Raw genomic sequence first — 24,725 nt, 5'->3', positions numbered from 1 at the left:
TGGTATTCTGCACAGCAACTCGTGTGAAGGGCGAACAGTTGCCTCGGCTTTTCAAGGACTATTCTAAAACTTTTGAGAGATCCTACAGAAACGTGGCAGAAACAAGCAATCACTAGAGACAGTCCGATCTCACACAAACCGACTTCGCTCGCATGAGTCTGCACGCGCTTTGGCGATCCTCAGTTTGCTTCCTAAGGAGCGTCTTGCCGCAACCTCTACTAAGTACCGGGGGTTGAGGAAGGATAGCGCGTGGCAAAAGTCATTGTTACATTATAAGACCCTTTCCACCCCCTCGGCATTTACGTATATCTCACTCGGTAGCAGTCTTCGTTAAAAACTCTCTCAAGTCCGTCCCCAAGGTTATTAGCAGCCATCGAATGCACCCGTTTACAGCGATGATGAGGCACCCGATGCCGATGCGAGCAGCGCCTCCAAGGAATTCACGCGCCTCAAAGGATATGGTCTGACTTCCCTGTGTCCTGAGGTCGCCCACACGACCTACAGGTCAGTTTCTTTTGAAACTCGCAGTTCCAAGCGAGGGTGCTTTCTTCACGTTCTACGAGTGCGCATCGCATCCTCCTCCCACATTTCGTCATAGTTGTCTGCCCCACTACAGCTGCGGTCACTGCGTGTGCGACCAGGGTCTGGGCTTTTCTGTAGCTGTGCTAAGGGGTGTATGTGTTGAACTACAAACACGCATCCCGTGGCCGTCCCACCGCCGTCGTTTTTCTCTTAGATTTCCCTCGCGACGGGCGGGCACACACTGACTGGGCTTTCGCGCCTGCTGCGTGTATGAGCTGCGATAAGAAGAATCGATCAAGAACTAAAGCCTAGCCTGTTCTCTATCAAGGAGTTGCCACCTCAGTCAGTCACGTCTCAGCAACAAACAGGAGAAAAACGTACATCCCTGCTCCGGAAGAAACGCGGACGGGCATTTGCGTTCCTCCTCGTTCCGTCACACTTTTCAGACAACACAGACGTCTCGAAACTTGATTAGGGTGCAGCGTGGCAGACGAGGAAGCTTCTCGAGGCCGGATGTTCGCACCAAAGTACTTGGTTTGGTGTATTCTTGAATACGCTGTCATTTCTGCTAATGCGGCTGCACCTGCCCAGGAAACAGTGTGGCAACTCCAGCGAGGACCCCTTTCGTGTCGCTGTTCGCTGTGTCTGTGTAGCACGGACGGCAAGAATTATTTCGCTCTTCCATCGATTCCTTCTCTCAGATCGTGCGCGCTTTGTTCTGTTCGTGGTGTCATCCTGTCGAGTGTGAGCGTTCCTTGCCGGCGTTCTGCCGCAAGTGTTCGTAGCCACAAATTTGAGCCTCGGCAAGCGAACTTGCACAATGGCTTCGTTGCTTGTTCCTGTCTTTCCTGTTTTCCACCCTTCGCTGTGGCGGATCTTCATCTCGCTCTTCCGTTACCTTCTCTCTACGTGCTCCGCTGCTGCCGTCCGTTGTTTCTTCTTCCCCCTGTCGGGACTGTCGCCTCTACAGCCTGCACCCCGTTTCTCCATTTCCTCCATGTAGCCACACTGGCACATGCGCAGCGCACATCGTGGACACCTTTCTCGGTGTTTCAGGAATTCGTCTTCGTCTTCCTCCTCCATGTCTGCATTGAGCACAGGATTCGGCTGCGTCACCGCATACGCGCGGCTGATCAACTGGCTCTCTAACCCTGCCTTCTCGGTCTTCGCCGCGTACGCCCTCAGGGCCTCGACGGGGTCCCGCTCCTCTTCCTGACGCAGTTTCTCCGGATCCAAAAGTCCCAACTTCTTCAGCAAGTGCTGACTTCTATTCCCACCGCCGACATTCGCGCCTCCGTAGCCCTCCTTGGCCGGTCGAGGCGGCACAGAGGTTTTCTGCGTCTCCAGAAAGCGGCGCAGCCGCTCCTTCCCTCGGGGTTTGACCTTGATGATTTTTCCGTCGAAGGTCTCTTTGTAGCCGTCTGGAAGCTGGCCCGGGACGAAAATGTACTCTTTCGCGAAGACGAGACTTTCGCCAGCCTCCTCTTCCTCGCGGCGTCGGCGTCCCTGTGGTGTGTCCACAAAGAGCAGGGCGCCCTTCTGCGAGAGCGTTCGGTCGAAGAAAATCGAAACACTGCCATCGGAGCAGGAACACAACACTTGGTTCGTCTCCTGAGGCCACTCGACGCGCAGCGGCTGAACCCCGGGAGCCAGAGGGAACGCAGCGACCCGAGACAAGTTGTCTGCACTGAAGACTTCCAGCGATCCACTCGCCTCGTCGAGAGACGACGAAACCGACGCAGAGGAGCCGTCGAATGGCTTTTCCTTCCTCGACCTCCCTCCGCGTTGACTGGTTGTGCAGACGTACTTTTCATCGGGGGAGAGACAAACTCCCGCTCGGTGACTAGCTGTGGGCAGGCCCTCGACGAGTTTCACAGGCGTTTTGAACTTCCGGAGGTCCCAGAGAGCCAAAAGTCCATCGCCCCCTCGAGACACGAACCGGTAGTCGTCCCGAAAACTCCTCAGCGACAAAATCGCATTTTCGAATCCGCCCTCGCCTCCTCGCCAGGTTTGCAAGCCGGTGACCCCCCCTCTGGCCATGTTGCTCCTGCTCCCTGCGGCCGCAGACGCTCCGCTGGCCGACATCTGGATATCTCGAACGATCGCGTCAGGGCGACCGAAGTTCTTCTTGCTTCCGACGTTACCCCACATCTGGAGAGAGCCGTCCGCACATCCCACCACGACTATCTTCGCTGCAGTAGGGGTGAACATGCAACTCGTGCAGTGGGTCGCGCTGCTGTTCAGGCCTCGTCGATCAACGGCTTTGAGACAAGCGACATGGGGAAGCGTCTGCAGCATGCCGTACAGCGGCGCATTCAAGTCCCACAGGCGTACACTCGCGTCGAGGCCGCAAGACACAAACAGGTTCTTGTCCAGCGGGTGGAAGTGACAGTCGAGAACCTTGTGTGTGTGACCTTTGGTGTGCGAGACATCTCGAATGTACATGTCTCCCTTTGTCGTGGTCACTATTGGCTGCGACGGATCTTGAGAGTTGTACACACGACACTGAGAATCGCCGCTGGCCACTAAGAGAAGGTCGTTCCGGCTGCTGAAAGCCATCGCCTCGACAGTGTGCTTCTCCACAGGAGTCACTTGCCTGTAACTCCGCATTCGGCTTGTCATGCCTTGGAAATCCCAGAAACGCACGACTCCGTCGCTGCCGCCCGTTGCCTAAAAAACAAAAGCAACAAGACATCAAAAACGAACTGGCGTCCTCCACTACAACGCGCGGAACTGGCGAACCGACTTCCGCGCTCCCCCTTGTGATTCCAGACCCAAGACCCTGGACTTTTGTCTGGCGTCGTGCATGCAGCGGGCGTCCCCACTGAAGTCGTCGTTCCACGCTTCGCAGGCCCCGCAGTCTTCTCAGTCACGACGACTGTGACTCCGCAGTCTACAGAGAGCCGGACGCGTTCCACAGCGAAAAAAGCACTGAGAGCCGTCGCGTGAGGTGCTCAAGGTCTTGTGACTTCTTCGCTCGCGACTTCGTCTAGGGAACGTCAGGTCGCCTTCGATACGAACTGGGAGAGGTTCATGCGACAGGCCGGAGAACGGACGGAGATGCACCACACACGGCGCCCACCCCAACGCCTGCACACGAGAAATAACGAATCAGTGACTCGTAAAACAGTGGCGTCACGAATGCAGAAATCATAGGGACTGACAACGGCGAACGCACCATTCGGTTTGCCTTGGGGTTGAGAGCAAGAGCACTCGCCAGAGACGGCTGATGCGCCGGGACTGAAACTTCCAGGGAAACGGGCAAGCCCAGAGACCGCCACATTTCGTCTTCTGCAGACTCGCCGGGACGCGCGGCTTGTTCGCTTTCGTCTTCGTCGGAATCCTGCTTGAGTGACCCCCGCGCGCCTTCCTTCTTTGCCTCTCCATCTTCTTCGCTTCCATCTTCTTCGCTTCTCTTCAACTGCTTCCCCTCTGCGGACTGAGAGGGCGAGGACGCGCCGGCGACTCCACTCGACGCCTTCCACTTCGACCTCGCTTTCACGATGCTGTCTCTGCACTCCGGCTTCCTCGCTCCCGCTAAACCGAAGGCAGAGGGGAGGCCGATCGCGGTCCTCAGCGCTGCAGCTTCTGCTTCTTCTGGATCGACAAGGTCGTCCTCTCCTTCGTCATCTTCATCTGCCTCATCTTGTTCCTCTTCGGAGGCGCTTCCTTTTCGTCTGCTGCTCCGACTGGAGCCTTGAGGGACTCTGAACTTGGGTTCGTCTGTCTCGTTCCTCCTTCCGTTATCTCCCGAGCAGCTGGTCGCTGCGGAGGAAGCGGCCAAGGCGGCTGGGGAGGCGGAAGGCTCGGGTGCCAGGCCCAGAAGGAAGTCCTCGTCATCGTCGAAGGAGAGAGGCGCGAGTCGGGAGGAGGCGCGTTCAGGCTCAGAAGCGTCTGACTGCGATCCTTCTTCTCCCGAGGAAGGCGCCTTGGCGGCGATCCCGGTGGTCTTGTCGGGGACGCACCCCGCGCGCGAGGAGACAGAAACAGACGAGTGAGGAGACTCAGACGGAGAGGAACGAAGCGGCTGCGGACCAAAGGAGGCGTCATCATCTGAATCCTCTTCGGCTGTACAAGAGGTGGGTCGACGGAGGCACCATTTCTCCGCTCTGACAGGCGAAGAAGTCGCAGCCGACGCGAGCGGCTGGGGTCCGAAGTCCTCATCTGAATCCTCGTCGCTCGGCGTCTCGGCGGCGATTCTTCCTCCTTTAGTTAGAGAGGAAGGAAATCCAGAGTGACGGGCTCTTCGAAGAGCCGACGGACCGAAGGAAGCGTCGGCGTCGCTCTCGCGGTCCTCTCCAGCTTCTCCTTCGTCGCCCGCTGAGTCTTCCTCTTCCACAATGCGCTGAACATGCGCTGCTCTTGCTCGCGCTGCATCCTCCTCCCGCCGCTCCGCCCGAGTTTTGAACTGACGGCCCACACGGATGGCGCGCATTTCCTCTTCGTCACTCGACATGTTTTCGAAAACGCGGTGGAAACAGACGGGAAGACGGGGGTGCAGGCTAGACGGTGCCCTGCACGAGGGAAACGCAGCACGTAGACAGCCCACAGAAACTAGGAACAGAAAGCTGGAGCACTTTCTTCGAGAAACAGACAGAAAACCAGCATAGACCACGTGTAAAGAAAACAGACCGCAACCCTGGCGGTTCGAAACCGATGAGACACTAAACCGCGTCAGCCAAAACAATAGCTGCAGACTCGACCGCAGACGGGTTTCAACGAAGACTTTTTCGCCTCCAGGGGCGGACGAAAAACACTCCCTATCCGACTGAGTTGTCACGTTGCGGGTCCCTCGACCCTCGGGAGAAAGAGAGATCACACCGCAAACGGAAAACGCAGGAACATAAAAGGGGATGAAGCAACGCGAGAACGGGTCCTGACTGTACTGTCTGCGAAGAGGAAAGCGCACGTGACAACGAGGAAATTCCTTACAGACACAAGTGAAGGCTTTAACTTTTTGGGCTGTCCAGAACAGGTCCCGAAAATCGACTGAACAGCGCTGTGGCGGGTTGTTTGCATGCACGCGTGAGAAGAGGTCTTTGGCACAGCGCGTCCAGACTATCCGCGCTCATCGATTCTTGGGTCTCTCGCGACGCGAACAGGTCCTCTTCCAGCAGTCGCAGCCGCTCACAGGATGCTGCAAACACCAGCAGGTCGTTTCACTAGTTCGGTTTACGCATTAGCGCTACGTTTCTGCGCAGGCGACCTGACAGTCGCCCAGAAAACGAAGGAGATTGCACGGGCGTCCGTTGTTGATCCTTCGAACCTTTGCAGACAACACGAAACGCCGGGAGAAACTGAGACAACGCAGCAGATGAAGACATCACTCGCACAGAGACGATGCTGGAGCTGTCGCCGTTTTAACCGATGCAGAGGCAGCATGCATCATCAAACTTAACGCAGCTGCGGAACTATTCCAGTCCTTCGGTGAACAAGAGAAATGTTCATTTGTGGCAACTCTTGCTCTCTTGAGAACCGGAGGGGGGACTCTTGCTATTCCTGTTCTGCCAATGAATCACGCTTGAGAGACTGCTAGAGGAGACCTTGCTTCTTGTCCTTCTGGCCCACAATGTGCTACACAAAGTCTCGAGCTGAGACGAGGTGCCAATGTACAAGTGCCGTCCAAGTCTTTGAACTGGCCGTACCGGTGCACCGCTGCAAACGTTCGAGGATGGACAGTCCCTTACCGTGTACCTATATAAAAGGAAATGGTTTTCTCGGACCTAGATGGGCATGCGAGTGAACTTCAGGCACGAAAATTGTCATGATGGTGACGGCCGCTATCCGTTGACTACATCTGAAACAGTGGCGTCGGCATGGGTTCATTCATGTAGTTAGCAAAGAGGGGAAAACCAGTTCTCGTGTTGTCAATACCAAGTTTCAACGGATTCTGCGGGGCCTCGTGACATCGCCAACTGTCGCAGGTGATGCGAACCGTACCCGGGGAAACACTTACAACGTTGTCGAGCATAGATGCTTATATTTGGATTTTCCTGGAAAATGTCGTGGGTGTGTATTGGTCAGCACATATAGAGAAGCTGGCGATCTCGAGCAAGCTTTTTTCTTGGTGTTACAGACTCCCGTTCGTCATTACCACGCCCACGTTTAAAATGGAAGCTGCGGAAACAAGGCCCCCTTCAGAATATTAGAAAGTCGATCTCTGTGTCCTCCGACTCACGCAGGGTTCAGTGGCTTGCCTGAGCGCGAATGGACAACGACACGCAAAAACTGTACAGCTGAAATGCTCTGCTCGTTGGTTTTTGTGAAAAGCCTGTAGGGTCTTAGCTGTTGTTGCATGTGGTAACCAAGGCTCGCGCTGAAGTGAACGTGCTTTCCCCACGTTTGTCTCTTTCAAACTGAGACTTTCCAAAAAATTCAAAAACCAGCACCATGTTCAAGTGTGCAAACATCCATGAACACTACGTTGACAGCAGGTCATCAGCACCGAACTTGCCGTACAGGCGTGCTGGTCGGGTTCATATTTCCTGCAAACGACCCTTTCTTGGGTGAGAAGAATCATGCGTTCGTATTATCGTAAACTGCATCTTTTAGAGACACATTCACAGAAGTCTTTAGTTGCTTTTCAGGAACGTTGAGTGACCTCCCGTTCTCTGTCGCAGACAGGGGCTCTTGAATGCAACGGTACAAGCTCTAAGGCTGTAATCAGAGGACTTCTTGGCGTAAACTGAAAGGAGCCCAGAAAGTACAAAACGTACAAGGATTAATGCTGTCCGTCGGCGCATCTGCGTGGACACTCAGTCTCCAGTCCCATGCTTGGAGTGTTGAGACGAGCAGCGCAACAAGTGACGAATCCTACGTACATGTACGCCAACCAGTGATGTTCAGTGGTGGCATCTCTACTAGGAGCTGCTGCGATCCTATGCGGAACACTCCTCTTGAATTCTCCTTTGACTTCGAGCACCTTCTTTATTCTGCCCGCAGTTTCCCGGTCCCTTGTTTTCGTTACCACACTAACTTTTGTCAGCTGCCTGACTGTGCCACCACTGCTGCCACAGCATTTTTACGCCAGGAACATCCTGGTGGGTTTAAGCGGTACCGATGTTTAAGTACACAACAGTTGTGTGAGCACTGTTTCCTGCTCTGGTTTCCATTATTAAATGTTATTTGGCCCCGGGGTTCCCAACGCTGTGTGTTGCGCCACTTTGTCTCTCCGAACTTGTGTAAGAAAAATCTTATCCGGGCAGGCGTAAAACCTTTCATTCGCCACTTCCTTCACAAATCCTTCCCGTGTCTCGCAGACAGAAGCGGCAGCGAAGGAAGTGTCAGATTTTGCCCGGCGAAGCAACCCGCGAGAGCCGTTTCCCTCTGTGAAAACCACCTCCTGAAATCTCGTGCGTGCTCTCCGCTGTTGCTTTGCATTGCTTTGCATCGGGACCCTTTCGCCTTCCACTGGGGCGTCCGGGCCTCTTCTTCGTCCACTTTCTTTTCCGCTTGGCACTGTTCTGCCGGTCTACACTACGCTTTTTTCTGCGCGCCTCGCACGCGCGTTCCTCGGAAATCCCGGATCGACGAGGAGTTGCCCCCTGCGTGCACCCGTGATCCGTTCTGGGTATACCGGGTCTGGAAGTTTATGCGGGGGCGGTCTTCCGTCTCTCCGGTGGGAGACGGCCTGCGCTGCGCCCCCATCGTTGACCTGTCGTGTCTGTCCGTTTTCCGGGCAGGGGCATTCTCAGACTTCTTCGCCTCTCCACAGTTCGTTCCTTTTTTTCTCGGTTTGCGGATTGCGAATGGCCCGTGTCTGACTCGCGGGCTGAAGCTGCGGGATCTTGATCGAGAGGGCGACACGATCCCGAGCGTCTCCAACGCGGCCCCGTCACACAGAGAAGTCGAATGTGGTATATGGGGTCCGCGTGGCGGCACCCAGTTCTTCGCTCTCTTGATCTGTAGCACAGGCGCCCAAAGCGCTCTCCAGGTCGCAACCTCAGCTCCTTTTTTCTCGAGAGAAACAAGTGCAAGCCGGAAGTCAGGCGCCTCCGGTGGCACTGCTGATCGGGCTGCGCCGCCGAAAACAGCGCCTCTCCCCCCGGCCGGAGAAACTCGACACGGGAAGGTCACGGAATGACAAATTCTTGTTCATGATGCAAAACGTTGTTTGAACGGCCTTTTCTCTTCAGCGCATTCTTTCCAGAAGAGGTTGGGTCGCCTCGACGGGGCACAGAGGGCCCACCCCTGTGTTTCTGAAAGATGATGACCGTTTTCCGGGTCTGCCGACTGACAGCGATTCGCCGGTAACCGTCTCCTCGCCCTCCTCCCGCCCCGCGAAGTCTTGCAAGAAGAATGGGAGATTGCCTCATGGGCGACTGCCTCTCTCTTGTGGACATCGCTCTCTTCTTCCATTTCTGTCTGTAGGGGCCCATTTCTCGTTTCCCCAAGATGCGTTCTCCCTCGCCGGCGCCGCTCTCGGTCCCGCCTTCGCGGGTCGAGCACACTCAGGGGGGGCGCCGGACGCTCGCTCCGGCGTTTGACCGTCAAACTCGCTCCAGCTCCCTTCTCCCGAAACTCCTTCGTTCTCCCATCCTCTCCGTCTGCTCCAGGTCTGCGTCGACCTTGTTTGTGGCTCTGGTTGCGTTCGTCCTACTCAGTTCTTCCGTGACCCGCGCGCCGCTCGGCCAGGCCGCCACCCTCGACGAATCCCAAGATGTGTCGTCGTGGCTAAACGTAGATGAGGCCCCGCTGTGGCCAACGACAAAGAATTTGCATCCCGAAGACTTCGTCCAAGAAACCGAAAACGTCACCCAGAGCAAGGGCTCCTCTGACACTGTCACATCATCCCTCACTCGCACCGGTCCCTGGCGATTACCCGCCTCACCCCTCGAAGAACTCGGCCTGGTTCGAGGTCAAAATTTGGGGGGGGGAGGCCAGACATGGGGGAGCCCTGCATCCAGTCACGGTTACCGTCCGCTGCGCCTCTCCGGCCGAAACAGGGCGGCGTCTCGATCTGTTGCAGCCTTGGCCGTGATGATGTCACTGGTCTTCCTCACTGTCTTCTTGGCGCATCGCTTCACGACCCGAGGGCGGAAGCCCAAAGCGCTCCTGAACATGGTTGCGAACTCGCTTCCGCGACTCGGCACCGGGTCGAGAGCTGACGCTCAGCGAACTGCGCGCCGTTCTGCCCTGCGACTTTTTGCTGGCATCTCCGTCTTGCTCGGACTCGCCGTCGCGACCGCCATCTTCGCCTTCGATGATGAGACGCTGCCTATCCTGAAACCAGTGCGCGAAGCTGTGCAACCGTATGTGGACGAGTGGGCACCGGTGGTCGAGGCCTACTTGCGTCAACTGTATGACAGTGTCGGAGCCTTTATGCCAGCGAACGTCTCGTCGAAGACGACCGGACGGCCGCCTTCGTCGCAGTCGAGACAGTGAAGGCTGAAGAGAGCCTGAAGACGAGGAGGCGCGAGGGTGTCGACTCCAGTGTAGAAGCATCGTGGTGCAGCGGGGGCGAGGGACGAGAGGCGGAAGGCATTCCACACGCGTCCCCGTGACACCAAACCGAGACGCCGACGTTTTGGTGCAGAAAAGGCACTAACCTGCCATGTCGGTTCGTCTCTCGGAAGGCCACCCAGCGACGGCTGCCCCGTCACAGCGCTCTGTGGAGCAGCCAGCCAGGAGGGTCGCAGAGATGCATTCCAGACGTCTCGCGTGAAAAGGAGCAGCCGAAAGAGAAGCTCGTGACGTTATTTGTTAGATTTTTAAGCTCACGTGACGCTTTCGAAATATGTGATTTCGAACCTCGGGTACTGAACAAAGTCCATTGTTGAGGACGCGCTCACGCGTACTTGTGATTCTCAGTTTCTTTGGGCGAACGTCCGTGACATCGAGTAACTGCTTTGTGCACCTTTCGTTTAGAGGCCCTGAAAAACAACGTTTGTCAAGGTGCTCATTGGTCCGCGTAGAACGGCAAACGTCTTGCGAACCGACCCCGCCAAACCAGCTGCACAACTAACTGGCTTGCCCGTAAAGGAAAAGACGGCCTTGTCACGGGACCGACTTCGCATAAAAAACGCCTGCGCCAAGAATAAGCCTCTCCTTTGCCACAGGAGTTCGGTGCACACTCGTTCAGCCAAGGGCAACTAAGCGACGCTGCAGGCAGTGGGGGACGGCGGTCGCAGTTCGACCGGAACTGCGTTTGTCCATTTCTCGGTTTCTCAATAGACAGGAGACGTTGCTCGTCTTGCCCTCAGCTAGACTGCACTTGTCTTCGGCAGCGGATCCTCAGCACACATCGCAGTTCAGCCCTTTTTAGACGTTGGCTGCTGACTCTGTCTCAGAGATGATTATTTCTAGGATACAATGGTATCGATCATGCCCGTATGTGGATAGTCGTTTTCTCTCGCTGTGAATACGAGTGAGAAAGAATGAAGCCGTAGACGACACGTAGACCCTAGTCGACGCGGAGTAACCTTAAAATGGCGTAGGAAATCGAAGTACAACTCTAGTTTGGCGGTAGTGTGGCAGCAATCACAAAGAGCTTGGCTGTATGCGAAAGAAATCGACTCCTCAAATGCTCCGATGCATCGGTCGTACCATCGTACGAATACTTGTTGGATCAGACAAATGGACTTTGAATACTGCACCTTGTTGCGTAACCACGCCAGGCGGAAGAACATGTTCGCTTTAAGTCTGACATGATGTCGACACGAACCTTTGCCGGCTTATTCGTGTTCACCGTTTGGAGTGCACCGGGCAAAAGATCTTCGCCAGACCTTGGAACTTCCATGCCCAGGTGTGGAGACGGACCAGATCAGTTGCTGGCCCCCCCCCCCTCCGTGCTGTCCGTCGTTCGCCTGACAGAGAGGTGTGTACACTTCACTTGCCGTTGTTCTCGACGAATCACACGCGTTTCCTTCTTTTCCTTCTCTTTTAGCCTCTGACTCACTGTGTTCCTCCACTCAGCCAGAACCAGACAGAACGAATGGACAAAGACGCGTCTTCAACTCTGGCGCCTCGGAAGCCGCTGGACCTTGCGCCGCGTTGGCGGCTGGTCTGCAAGCGTTCGGGTGTGTCTTCTTCATTTTTCTCGGGGGTTTGCGCTTCTTTTCGTATTTTGTCCACGGCTCTCTCCGGCGCTTTTGACTCAGTCCTTCTTCCCCTTCCTTTTTTCGTCTCCTGCTTTATGCACGTTTTCTTCCCTTTTCGTGCCTTGGGGCAAAAGCAAAGCGACGGGCAAGTGACAGCACCCGCCAGAACGCGTTTTTGTTTGCAGTCCCGCGCGCGTGCCACTCCTCTCCCGGTTCTTTTCTCCCTTCTCAAGCAGCCGTGCAACAGCCGTTCCATCTGTACCAGTTCTTCCGGCTCTTTCCTTTCCTTCTTCTGTCTTCCTGTGGCGAAACAGACGCCGCAATTCACTGGACTCTGGCGGGCGGACCTGCTCCTGAGCGCTCTGCGCGTGTTCGACGAGACTCGTCTAAGTTTCTTTTTCCCCGTCTCCGGTTCTTCTCATCCCCTCTTCATCTTTCGTTTTCGCAGCGACGTCTGTGTCCACTTTTCTCCCTGCTCCGGCCTTTCTCAGCCACTGCACACTTGCCCCTGTACGCATGCGTGGTTCGGAACTCGCGAATTCCTGCCTCAGCTGGACAAGAGAGGCTGCCAGACCTTTTCTGCGGTCGTTTCGCTGCACTTTCTCTCCCCACTTCTGTCTGCGTTTTTGCTTTGTCCTCCAGGAGCGCATAACTTCTGCGTTTTCGTCAGACTCGGTTCCGGGAAGTAACTCGAAGATCGAAACCTGTATTTCACCTTGAAGTACGAACTCCCCAGAAAAGCGCCTAGATCGTCTTCATCAGCCATGATTCCTCACAAGACGCCGGCGCTGACCGCAAGACTCGCATCTGAGTTCTCGTTGTCTCTCGGCGCGAAAATCCAGCTGGGGCGGTAATCGTCCACTCCCTCTCCTGAAAAGTTAGACGCCGCGTGGAGGGTCTCTGTCCCGGTGAGACCACCGGAAGGATTTTAGGGGATATTGAAAGGTTACCGACCTGCTCTGTGCTGGCATCTCCGGCCTTTTTTCCGCGTACTTTTCTTCCCCTCAACTTCGTTCCTGACTCCTCGGATATGTACCCCCATGAGGGCAAGTACGTTTCTGGGGTAAACGGCTGGACTGTGTCAGCAGTGTGCCGTTTTTTGGATGGAATTCCTTTTTCAAGACCGCACCTTTGCAGAAACCACGGCAAGTCGTAGCGACATCCGATTCCTTCGAAACACATTGACTCATCGTTCACATGCCTGGAGCTTTACGCGGCGAATTGTCTCTCCATTTCGTTGTGGACATCCCGATGCATGGGAGTTCTTTCAGCTGGCCCTGCATCCTTTTCTTTTCTTCCGTTCAATCTCCGACGCACCTCTCTGCTCGGCACAATGGGATCTGCTTCGCCGCGGCACTCACCGTCGGGGAGGGAATCGTTGACTCACGATGTCTCTCCTCCCTGTGAACAAGATGTGGACGTTCCACCCGTCTCCTCGCCACACCAGCCTTTCGTAGAAGAGCAGCTGCGTCCCTCCCCACCCCAACCTTCGGCCTCTCCTCCGCACATGTCGTTCCCTGCCTCTTCCCCCGCTTCTTCATCTTCTTGTTCATCGTCGTCTTCGTCGCCTTTGCCTTTTTCCTCTGCGTCTTCCACACCTGCGCCACTTGCTTCGTTTGCTCCTCCTCCGCCTCTTTCCGCTTCCGTTTCTTGTCCGTTTGCGTCTTCGGCCTCCTCGTCTTCTCCGTCGTCTTCGTCGTCTGCCGCGGTCTCGGCTCCTTGTGCACCTCCTCTCAGTCTGTCCTCCTCAGCTCTTTCTTCTTCTTCTGCGTCTGCAGCGGCTTCGGCGCCTTCTTCGGCTTCGCTTTCTGCATCTGCGTTCTTGTCTTCGCTCTCCTCGCCCTCGTCCTTCTTCCCCTCCTCCTTTTCTTCTCCGTCTTCGTTCGTCTCGCGTCGCGGGGATCCCGTCTGCGGCGCACCCTCCGAGTTGGGCGTGGAGATGCTCTTGGCGGGGGACTCTCCGAGCGACAGCAGTACGGCGGACGAGAGCGACGTCGCGTCGACCGCGCCTTCGGTGTCTCTGCTGCAGCACTCTCACGCGTCGCTCTCCTCTGCGGCCGCGCTTCACGGTCTTTCTCCCCGGACCTCATCGACGCCGCCAACGGTGGGGAACCGGTCGCTCGAGGGCTCTCTGGACAACAATCCGAGCCTGTCTGAGAGAGGAGACGCGAGCGAGCGCGAGCGCGACGGCGAAGAGCGAGGCTGGAACGGCACAGTCGAGGAGCGAGAAGGAAGGCGAGGCAGAAGAAAGGGGGACAGAAAGGTGGGCAAACGGGGACGGCGGTCGAACGCGTCGCTGTTCCTCTCGCCTGCCTTCCGCGCCGGTTGTGCCCAGGGCGCAGGCGTCGGCAGAAACGTCGCAGCGACCGCGTGGAGAGAGAGGGAAGGACGCATGTGTACTTTCAACGCTCCCGTCCCCCTCTCCGCTTCAGCGTTTCTTCGAGGTGTCGTGACGCCTCCGCCTCTCCGCCCGGCGGGTCTCGGAGAAGTGGACGAGAGGAACCGCCTTCCGTCGCGCTTCTCTTCTTCGTCTTCTTCGCCATGCAGGTCTCCGGCACCCTTCTCGCCGCCTTCGCACCTTTCGTCCCCAGGGGGGCATGAAGGCGGAGAAGCGACCAGTGGCGAGACCGGACTGACGGACTCTCCAGGGAACAGACCCGACCGAGGCAGACGGTGCAGACTGCAGGGCGGCGAGACAGAACGACGGACAGACGGCGACTCCTGCGGCGCCTCGCTCTCGCAGGGGTCGTTTGACGGTGCAGCGTCTCTCTCGTCGTCAAACGCTCGCCGCGCTCAGCATGTCACCGACGCGGGAAGGCGCGAGGAAGACGAAGGAGAGCTGGAGAGCCGATCTTGGGAGAGAAGGAGCAGAGGGAGACAGCGAGGAAGCGAAGAGGCGAAGAAGCACGACGGCCGAGGCAGAGAAAACAGCTGGAAAGAACGGAGACACAGCGACGGACAAGACAGCGAGACCCTTGACGGACGAGAGACACACTGCGCCGGACTCGCGACAGGAAACGAGGCAGAAGGCATCGCTCGCGGTGTAACGCGGCAAACACAAGCGGAAGCGCCGAGTGAAGAGACGGAACAGCACCACGGGAGACAGCCGACGGGGGAAGAGAACTTGGAAGCAGAAGGACGACCAGTGAGAAAAGACTTCGCGGCCGAGCAATGAATACGCAGTTTTTGCCTCAAATCGTAACGCCTAGACAGACCTAACGGCTCTTCTGCAGCGCATCTTACAACAGCTTCCCTTTTTTCTCCACACCGCATATGCGCTCCTTCGTTATCCATCCCCTTCGTCATCTCTGTCGCCTCCATGACATTCTTTGTGATGTCGTTTCCACCATTCTTGCCATCTCCGTCGCCCCTCTCTGCTCATCTCCTTGATCCCGCTCGTGTTCGTCTTCCTGACCCCCGTCTTGCGCTCCTTCTTGACCTTCCTGTTGCTCTCCTTCGACTGGTTGCATGCGAAAGAAGCCTCTGGAAGTGTACAGTTGGAGACGCCCCGCGTGCTCGAAGAGGACGACGCCGAGCAAGCCGCGTTGTGGATCGCGTCACCTCTGGGCTCTCTCCTCTGGCGAAGAACAGTGATGCGTTCATGCTTGGCTTGTTTGACGCCTGGCGGCGCGTTTCTCCGTGTCACCTGGAAAGAAGGCTTCTCTCCGCGAGAACGGGAAGTCCTCCGAGAGTGAAGAAAGAGAGCGTGGAGTCCTCGCGTTTCAGTGAGTCCGTCTTGCTTCATCCATCACAGAGAACGAGCCGCCGCAAAAGCCGTCGGCCGGAGACGCGCGAAAGGAACCGCAGGGAGATACGTCTCGCCACAGCGCGGAAGCGAAGGCGCAGACGAAGGACTCACACACGGTGGAGCACAGAAGGAGACGGGAAGGAGAGGCGAAAGGATGTGTGTGCGCTTCTCATGCTTCCAGTTGGTCAGGGAGCTTCTTTGTGTCTTTGTTAGAGAAGGAGGAACTGGCGTGGAGCGGAAATCTCCAGTTCCTCGTGGGGAGACACTCACAGAGAGAGGGAGTCAGGGAAGCAACGAGGGAGAGAGGCGGGAAGGACGACCATGAAGAACGCGAGAAGGTGAGAGCGAGAGAGCGGCGCCGACGGAGTATGCCATACATCCACACAAAAAGCCTCAGAGAGAGAGAGAGGTTGTGCAACGACCCCGGTGCGTGAGACCGGAGGCAGAAGAGTGCGACAAGCAGGGAACAGAGGAAGAGCGGACAAGGGCAGGAGAGGAGAGATGGCCGGAGAGGCGACAGCGGGAGACGAGAGATCGGTGAAAACCACGAAGACCCGCCCATGCTTTCGTGAGGGCGCCCGACGATCTTTTTTTGTGATGTGCGGCGTGCATGCGTCTTTTCAACGCCAGGGAAGCGAAGGTGAAGAGAGGATCCTGCTCTCACCAGGTGCAGTGCGGCCATGTTGACTGCGTTTCGGCAACCAAGTTCAGCCGAGATCCAGTTGTCTTCAACGTTTCGAAAAGCGAAGTCTGTCAGCTGCTCCCGCTGCTACTCTACAGCCTGGCGCTCGAGCAGCCACCGACTCTCCCTGTGTCGTGGACGTCCGTCGAAACCTATGTACATCCCTGGCCCTCCGTACATCTCTGTGCATGCATGCAGATGGAGATGTGGAAGTCGACAGATCGGGAGCGGCGCAGTGACGCACTGTTCCGTTGAAACGCATACACATACACATGCAAATGCATCTTTATGTGCTCGAAGCGAGGCGAAAGAAACTCGAAAGTACGGCCTCGTCGAATGAGTTCTCAACTCATTCAGGATCTGGAGAGTGCGCCGCCGAAGCGATCGTGCCTCCAGCTGGAGTTTCGCTTTCTGCTTTGTTGAAAAAAGCGAGAGAAGACGAAAGTTCCTCTTTCACAACTTCAAGGTTGAGGTTTTTCTCGTTTCCACGCAAGTGCGGCGCCCCGGCCTTGTGGCTGTGAAGCCGCAGGCTCTGGCTGGGGGAGAAGAGCAATCAAAGAGCAATCAAAGAAAGAGAGTTTGGCGAAGCAACGGTGTCCAGCGACAAGGCACAGAACAACAGACGGGCAAAAAGAGCAAAGAACGACCGTGGAAGAGGGGCGACAGCATAGACGGTCGTACAGACCGAACGAGGATGACGAGAAACCTCCTTTCGCGAGACTTGTTGAACGCCGCTCGACGTTGGCGTGGTGGCGAAGAGTTCGCGCGAAGGCGCTCCGGGAGACGCTGGTTCTCTAACGGACAACTGGTGACCCAAGTTTTTCTCGCTTTTCCTCTTCCGCTGCCGCTTTCCACTTCTGCTCTCGAGCGAAGTTCTCGCAGTCCTCGAGGGTGAGAGCACCGGCTTGAATCAACCGCCACCCCGCTGAGGCGTCGCGACAAAGAATGCACGAACACTGGAAGCGGTACTGGTGTGTCATGCATTCGTATCGATTCTTGAGAAATGGAGGAAGAGCGAGGAGCCCACCGTTCGTCGGCAGCTGAGAACCTCGATCTCCTGAAGCTCCGTTTCCTCCCTCGCCGTTGTGCATTCTCTGGAATCTCCTGTTCTCTCTCTCTCCTCGCTCTTCTTGTTCGGCGCTTTCCTCGGTCTCCGCCGTCTGTGGGCGTTCCTCTCCGACACCGCACCCCGATTGGTTTGCTGTCGGCGGTTCCTCTGCCCTGGCGTCGTCCGCTGGGTCGCCGCAGACCGCATCCGTTGCCGGCTCGGCCTTCTCGGGGAGACAAGGCGAAAGGACGGAGAGCTCGAGAGACGGAGGTCCTGCACCCGGTTCGAGAAAAACTCTTCTCTCGCGTGTCTCGCACGGCCGAAAGTAGTCGGCGCTGAGTTCTTCTCCAGGAAGAATGGCTCTGCATGCAACAATTGCCAAGCGAAAGTAACTAGGCGTCAAAGGCCAAATCCTTGAAAAGACGCGTCGCGTCTCGTGCAATGAATGGACTTCACATGCGTCTTCCTCGTCTTCTCCCCGGTGCGCAGTTTCTTCTTCCATGTCTTCGGTGTCTTGCATCACGCATCCTTTTTCTGCTCCTCTCGAGCTCTTGCCTTCTTCTGTGCGCTCGCTTGTGGCCGCCGCCGGCACTCCAGGCAGCTCTTCGGTTCTGCGGCTCTTTGTTTTTCGCCTCCTCGCTTTATCCCGAGGTCCTTCGCCAGCTGCTCGGTGTGCGTCGCGCCCAGCCAACGGCGTCTCTTGGAGGAACCAGCGACAGTTCGGCAGACACGCATGGTTCATGCAGCTTTGGATCGGAAAGAGCGCGAGGCCTTCCACGGAGCACAGCGACGATAAGTCGGTTTGACTGTTCCTGTCCGGAAGAAGGTCAGCGCTGCTGCAGCCGTATTCGGCTACCTGCGCGTGGAAATCGGGAGATGTTTTTCTCCCTCGCCTGTCTCCTCGTCTGCGTCTCGCCCTGTCTCCCGAGTGTCGCCGCTCTTCTCGAGGACGCCTCTCCTCGATGCGACCTCTGGTAGACGCCGCCAACTCTTGCCTTTTCCTCGCTCGGCTTCCTGCCTCGTTCGCCTGTCTCTCTCCGGAGTCTGGGCTCTTCGTCTCCTCGCCTCCTGGCCTCTCGTTCTTCTTTGTCTCTCCCTTCTGCGCCGAGGCGGCTTGCAGGAGACTCGCCAGATCGTGGTGGTCGACGCGATACGCAGTAGCGTTCATGCGAATGAGGCCAATCACGTTGGAGAAGTTCCTGAGTGTTAAGATGCCCGCTTCGCTCAGCTCCGGTAGGAGCTGCGCGAGAACGGACAGAACTTCTCGCGTCTGCTTTCGAATTTGCGAGCGAAAAAACTGCTCAAGGGAACAGTTCGCAGCCGCTCGCGTCGCCCGACGTTTCGCCTGTTCTCTCTCGTCGTTTTGGGAGTCTTCTCCCTCGTCTCTTTTCGATGCATCGTCTCCCTGTTTTGCGGCGCCTTCTGCCTCTGCGGCTCTCAATTCTGCTTCGCTAACGTTCTCGTCTGCTCCATTTCCCTCCTGCAGACTGGGAGGCAGAGAGAGCAAAGGAACGCCCGACCGCTCTGGGCTTCGTCGCGCGGCCTTGGCTTGTTTCGTCTCTTCTAAAAGTGCATGCGCTGCATCCTCGGCCGCCTGTTTCGCCCCCCGACAGATCAAAGCATGTGCCATCGCTCGGAGACAGCCTGACTCCGTTGCTGCTTCTTCCTCGCGTCTTGATCTCGTCTTGCGCTGGATCTCTGATCTTCTCGTCCTTTTCTTCTTCAGTCCTGACGACGGCGAACGACGCAAGTCGCGACTCTTGCTTTCTCCGGCTTCTCCTCTTCCCCTCTCCTGCAGTTGCCGTCTGATAAGGGCGGTTCCGTCGCCGGCCTGCTGTCTCGGCGTCTCCTTCTTCTCCTCTCTGGAAGCAGTTCTGCGTTGCGGACTCGAAGAAGCGAGAGAACAAGGACGCGACCGAGAGGCCGAAGGACGAGACGAAGGTGACGAGGAAGAGGAGGAAGGAGACAACAAGGAGAGAGAGGACCGAGAAGAAGAACGAGAGGAAATGGGTGAAGAAGGAGACGAACGAGAAGAAGTGTGAGACAAGGCGGAATTCCGACTGTTTGAAAGTCCAAGGCTCCGCCTTGCTTCCTCAGCGCCTGCGAGCGCAGCGGCGTAGAAATGTCGATATTCTTCTGCGTTTTGAGTGCCCAGTGCGCCCGGTTTCTCACGAGAGGCCGAAGAAACGTCTGTCGACACTTTGCTCGGAGATGGACTTTCGTCGCCGCTTTCCTCTCCGCTGTTCTCCGCATCTCCCTCACTCGTCGAAGACGCTGCGTAGCGCGGCATCTTCATGGTATCCCACCTGCAAAGAAAGTGGAACGGCGCAAAGAATAAAAGGCAGGGAAAAGACGGGGAGAAACCGCGAGTGAGGAGCAGAGCGACAGGGAGAACTGGGTGTGCGGACGTGGAAAGAGAGACGAAGAAAACGAGAGAAGGCAGCGGAGGAAAGTAGAGCGAGAGAAAAGGAGATGGAGTAAAAGAGAAAAGCGAGGGAGACAGAGACAGAGACAGCGAGTACCGGAGGTTTGAAAGCGCACACCGGCACGGAGGGCAACCACGTATGTTTGGTGTGGATGAACCATGGAGGCGCATGGCCCCCGAGCAGATTGCATGCGGTGTTCAAACAACACAATCCTGTCTCTTGAAGTCTCGCTTCTGGGTTGCCTGCCCCTCGGTCGACGCAGAGAAAGGCAAACTTTCCTTCGACGCGCAAGGCTCCTCTGGGGAATCTTACGAGAGACAGATGAACAGAGAGACACTTGCACAGTGCAGCTGTTGCTACATCAGAACGTCTCCGCTCTTGCTCTTCTCGCTACAGAGCAACCCCTGAACATCTATCACCAGCACACATACATAATTATCTGCGTATATATATATATATATATACATATATATAATATATGTATATCTACATATGCATATATGTATACATGTATGCGTATGGGGATACGCCGGCCTCGGTGAGTTGTTCAGTGCCTCTTTTCTTTTGTACGCATGCAGTTATGTCCAGTCCCCGCATACACTGATACTCCACAAACACACACACATGTATAGATGCACATGTATAAATGCGTATAGGTATTATCCATGTATAGGCAGGACATGTGTAAATCGGTATGTCTATCTGGATCCACAAACGCAGGTACATGCATATTTAAGTACAATTCAAAAATGTATCTCAGTTTTTCGATGTGCCTGTCTGTCTACTTGTGTCCTGGAAGGCGACTGAGAAATGGCCAACGATGACGACAAGTTAATTTTAGGGAACCTCGTGATTTTTCTGCTTGTTTTTGAGGCCTTTTTGTGGCTTACCAAGGTCGCTGGTGCCACCCTGCCCATGGGAAAACCCACGCTTCTCTGTTTTCTTCACCGTTTTTTCCTTGCCTTTCTTCTTCTTCTGTTCCACCTTGTTCTTTTCCTCCTTCTCGTTCTTGTCTTCTTTCTCCTCCCCGAGACTCTCTGCTTCCGCCGTGACTGTTCCGCGCGCCACGAGGCGTTTCGCAGTTTTCTTCTCTTCGCTGTCGGTGCTTCGCGTTCAACTCCGTCGAGCCTGAAGGAGCGCGCTTCGACCGCGGAGTGAGGCGACGCGCGGCCTGCAGATCTTCTCGCGCTTCTCTCTCACCACGGAAGTTTGTCTGTAGCGGACCCTCTTGAGCATCGCACGCGGTGCGACCTCCGCTAGCAGGACGACTTTCGCGTTGTTTCTGACGGCGAGAGCGAGCAGAGGCGGAGAAGTTACGCATGCAGCAAAGACCCGCAAACATCTTTGCCGCAACTACGTAATATTCGTTGTCTGCTTCTGAGGCCAGGCGAAGCAGCTCGACGTACGCGGACGAGAAGCCGACACAGAGACGACTGTGGTACTGCGAAGAAGAAGGCGAGGAGCAGAAAGAAAGACAGCACAAGAAGCTGTGCAGAGAGCAGAGACTGGGGGCCTCTCACTGTGGAGGAAACGAGAGAAAAGACGAGCGTGAAGAGGAAAAAGACGAATGCGTCACAACGAAGGCATCTGCACTCTGACGAGACAACAGTGGTCTACGTAACGCGTCTGCCGATCCTCTCCACTCTTCGATTTGAGGCTCTCGACACTGCAGGCGAATCCTCGTTGTCACTGACTCCAGCTTCCAAGCCAACAGGAGCACCCGCAGGATACTGAAATCCAGAACTTCCAGTTGTCTGTGCCTGTCGAAAATGCGTTGCGAGTGCGTGCTCGTGAGAGTCTTCGTGAAACGTTCGATTCCGTGGAGTTACGCGCATTCAATGAGTGAGTCCCCAGCTGCAAGACGCGCGCCAGCTTCGCGCTGACTCCGGGAGAAGCGACAAAGTGCCTCCTTTTGAACGGCCTCTGAGAGAGAAGGTCTTCCCTCGCAGGGCGCCGATCCAGAATCCAGTTAAATGCCAGAATCCAGTTAAGTGTGTCTCGCTGAACAAGCTCGGAACCTGAGCAACTGGAGTAATCTCCACCGTCGGTCCTGTATCAACGCAGACGCCGTCTGGGGTGAGGCCCGAGCCGATCGCTGCTTCTGCGTCTCTTTTTCGTTCTCAGCTGGAAGTGTGTCGGCTCTTTGCTATCGATTTCTTCAGTTTTTTGCGAGCTAAAGTTGGGAACGCTTTGCAAGTCGAGAGCGCATGTCTTGTTCCAACAGAGAGAAGCCTTGCTTCCTCACTAAGGACATGATGAAAGATCAAGAGCTCTTCACACACACAGCCGGATGACGCTCCGCGCCTCTACAGCTTGAAGACCTTGGTTGGCTGTGTCTCACTGTCTCACTGTGTTACGGTTCTATCGCGGAAACGCCTGAGACGACGACGGTGCGCTTTTCGACTCTCTGAAACCGTGATGTCCACTGGCCGTTGATATCACTCGAGTACCGCTTGTCGAGTTTTGTGTATCTAAGCAGTTCACTGCTCACTTGAAAACCGACTCCTCGAGTTCACTAATGGTTTTTCCACGCTCCGCGCCACTGGCGCTAGCGTCAACCGTGCTCAGCCAGTCCTGAACAGGCGCCAGGCCAACAAGAAGTCAACCTGAGTCCTCCGTACCGACGCACTTTAGAAAGGAGACTCGCTGCAAAGAGAGTGGAGAAAACTTCTTTCGTGTCTCCTTGATCTGAGGCAGGCACTCAGCGTCGCGTCGCCTCGATTGCTCGAGATTCGCTGTCTGTCTGACAGCTAAAATGCACGACTTGGCTGTCCTCCAGTTCCCAGCAGCGGGTCTGTCCGAGGTCCACGTAAATCCAGAAGCCTATTATGGTCCTCTGAGCCCTCTGGTGATGGTGTGATGTGTGTGTGTGTGTGAAGAATTCGCTTTTTTTTTCTTTTCTGCATGCGTCTGGGGCATCTCTCGTCCCTCTGCTCCCTGTTCCAAAGATTCTGCCTGCTTTGAAGCGACTCCTAAAGTCAAGCCATCACGACAGACAGCTCCTGGAGTTCACCTCCGTCTCCCCGAGTTGGAAGTTGCCAGACTCACCAAGAACTCCGCCTCTGCGCGACATTTCCGACTGCAGAATTTCTGCGCACAGCCGCGCCGCCATCGCCAGCATCGCACTCCTCCGACGTATCTCCCCAAATCTCTGCAAATGTCGCCTTTCTCAGAGGCCTCAGTCTCCTGCTCTTTTCCTCTCCCGTTCGCGTTCGTCGCCTGGCTCTCGTTCGGGGAAGACGCCCGGACGCTCACCTTACGCGGGGGCGACCGCGCGTCTGACGCGTTCCTCGAGTTCCGCCTCAAAGAAGAGGAACCCGAAGAAGAAGGCGAAGGAGAACGCGAGCAAGAAGGACGAGAAGAAGAAGGCGAAGGAGAACGCGAGCAAGAAGGACGAGAAGAAGAAGGCGAAGGAGAACGCGTAGACGGAAAGAGCGGACGAGAAGGACGAGAAGAGGAATGAGGGGGAGAACAGAAAGAGGAAGCAGGGTCGCCACAAGCGGACTTGTGGAGTGAGGAGGGAAGATGTTGCTCTGTCATGGAGGCGCTGCGCTCTTGCGCAGTTCTGGCTTCTTCTTTGACTTGGTCTGCTTTTTCTTCTGCTTCTCCGTCTGCTCTCGCAGGTCTCTCTGCAGAAGAGCCATCGTGTGTGTTTGAGCTTCCTCGTTCTCGCGTTGCATGCGCTGGTGAGAATCTTCTTCGGAGAGGTAGGGGGGCGCTGCAGTGACAGCAGAAGGCGGGGAAGACGAAGTCCGTTGAGAAATGGTGAAGGCTCCCCTGCCGAAAGAGAGGAGAAAACCAGCCTCGCGAAGCGCGGTCGACGAAGACAGTTTCGCCTTCTCGAAGGAGACGCCTCGCCCGCAGGCCCAAGCCGCTCTTGGGAGAGCTGAACGAAAGAGAGACACTGTCAGGCCACCGCCGACCCTCAGATGCACACAGAGCCGAGCGCGAGGCGAAAGAGAGCGAAGAAGAAGCAGAAGAAGAAGCAGAAAAAGAGGGAGAAGAAGAAGCAGAAAAAGGAGAAGAAGGAGCAGAAGACGTAGAGGTAGATGAGGAAGAAGAGGTAGAGGTAGATGAGGAAGAAGAGGTAGAGGACAACACAGGCGAAGGCGAGCAGGAGGAGATTTGCATCTTGCATCCCTTCGCCATTTTGGAAGGAGAACGAGGGAAGACGGAGGAGAAAGTCGTAGAGAACGAGAGAAAGAGGAAGATGGAAGGGAGAGGGCAGAGAGAGACGAAGAAAGAGAAGGGGAAGCACAGAGATAGAGCAAGAACGACAGATGCAGGGCGGTAGCAACTGGCACATGACAGAGTGTGGACGATCGCGAATCCAAGAGTCTCCAGTGCAGGGTGGAGATGAAGAAAAAATATGAGTCTTCCGTTTCTAAAAGAAACCGGAAACACGAGTTTCGGAAATCAGGGAAATCTGCTTCCGCATTCTTTGCGGTCGCCCGCAGCCTCGAGAGTGCATGCGCGCGCACTGGGCGAGGACAGCCAGCCATGCAACGGTGGCATGCAGGTCTTCACAACTTTTATGGCATTCCTCTCTTTAATCTTAAAAGCGCTCTTTTCCAACATCAGCGGCTGACGACTGAATTATTTAGGATCCCTTGCGCCGGGCAGAAGGGAGAGCGAACTGCAGACGCGGGGGTCGTCCAATGTTCTTCTCGCGTCTCTCCAAGAAACCAAGTGTGTCTCGCGCTCTGCATGCGCGGAGACGCTCTGAAGATGGCCTCGAGAGGAGTTAGCGCGCATTCTTGCGAGAACAGAAGGTCCCTGAGAGGCCTTGAGAGAACCACGACGAGAACGGTTCTTCGAAGAACGCGTTTTTGACAAACAACTGCTCTAACTTGCAAGTTTCCGTTGCGCAAGTGATCTTGCAAGGCAACAGCAGAGACGAGAGAAACCGCGCGAAAAAACCAGCAGATGTCGTCGCGAAGCTCTCCATTCTCTCGCGTTTCTTCTTTCTCTTGTTCTCTCGCTCTTTCGGCCAATCATTCTCTCATCTCCTTCTCTCGACTCCTCACTCTTTTATTTTCTTCTCTCATTTCGATCTACAGCGTGCTGTGTATCTCCTTCTTTCTGCCTTTTTCTCTTAAGCTCCTGACTGCTGCGGTGTTCCCCGTTCTCTGCGTTCCCTATTCTCTCCACCTCTGTGCTTCCCCAAGAGCAAAGATTGGGGGGAAGGGGGGGGGGGTATCGAGGATAACGCCCACAAAGAGAAGAACAAGATTGACTGCAGGCGCGTTTCACTGTTTTC

At 55.9% G+C, this 24,725-nt stretch overlaps 5 protein-coding genes across 5 annotated transcripts; 3 read left to right on the top strand and 2 right to left on the bottom strand.

Annotated features, from left to right (window-relative positions):
* Positions 1-1,416: 1,416 nt before the first annotated feature.
* On the bottom strand, positions 1,417-4,978 carry TGME49_257560 (WD domain, G-beta repeat-containing protein; the record flags this gene model as incomplete). Its single annotated transcript, XM_002364949.1, has 2 exons — positions 1,417-3,192; positions 3,701-4,978. The coding sequence occupies 2 exons, from the start codon at positions 4,976-4,978 to the stop codon at positions 1,417-1,419; spliced, it is 3,054 nt and encodes a 1,017-aa protein (XP_002364990.1).
* Positions 4,979-7,246: 2,268 nt separating this feature from the next.
* Positions 7,247-8,605, top strand: TGME49_257568 (hypothetical protein; the record flags this gene model as incomplete). The annotated part of the gene is made up of 1 exon (XM_018781141.1): positions 7,247-8,605. The coding sequence occupies one exon, from the start codon at positions 7,247-7,249 to the stop codon at positions 8,603-8,605; it is 1,359 nt and encodes a 452-aa protein (XP_018636976.1).
* Positions 8,606-8,916: 311 nt separating this feature from the next.
* TGME49_257572 (hypothetical protein) lies at positions 8,917-9,906 on the top strand (the record flags this gene model as incomplete). The annotated part of the gene is made up of 1 exon (XM_002364950.1): positions 8,917-9,906. The coding sequence occupies one exon, from the start codon at positions 8,917-8,919 to the stop codon at positions 9,904-9,906; it is 990 nt and encodes a 329-aa protein (XP_002364991.1).
* Positions 9,907-12,816: 2,910 nt separating this feature from the next.
* On the top strand, positions 12,817-14,736 carry TGME49_257580 (hypothetical protein; the record flags this gene model as incomplete). Its single annotated transcript, XM_002364951.2, has 1 exon — positions 12,817-14,736. The coding sequence occupies one exon, from the start codon at positions 12,817-12,819 to the stop codon at positions 14,734-14,736; it is 1,920 nt and encodes a 639-aa protein (XP_002364992.2).
* A 2,049-nt stretch (positions 14,737-16,785) lies between these two features.
* On the bottom strand, positions 16,786-23,614 carry TGME49_257595 (hypothetical protein; the record flags this gene model as incomplete). Its single annotated transcript, XM_018781142.1, has 3 exons — positions 16,786-19,345; positions 20,356-20,906; positions 22,514-23,614. The coding sequence occupies 3 exons, from the start codon at positions 23,612-23,614 to the stop codon at positions 16,786-16,788; spliced, it is 4,212 nt and encodes a 1,403-aa protein (XP_018636977.1).
* Positions 23,615-24,725: the final 1,111 nt, after the last annotated feature.

Source organism: Toxoplasma gondii, chromosome VIIb (assembly GCF_000006565.2).
Source record: "Toxoplasma gondii ME49 chromosome VIIb, whole genome shotgun sequence".
Taxonomy (NCBI): domain Eukaryota; phylum Apicomplexa; class Conoidasida; order Eucoccidiorida; family Sarcocystidae; genus Toxoplasma; species Toxoplasma gondii.
The sequence above is the reverse complement of the archived record's forward strand: the minus strand, read 5'-3'. Positions and strand labels throughout refer to the sequence as shown.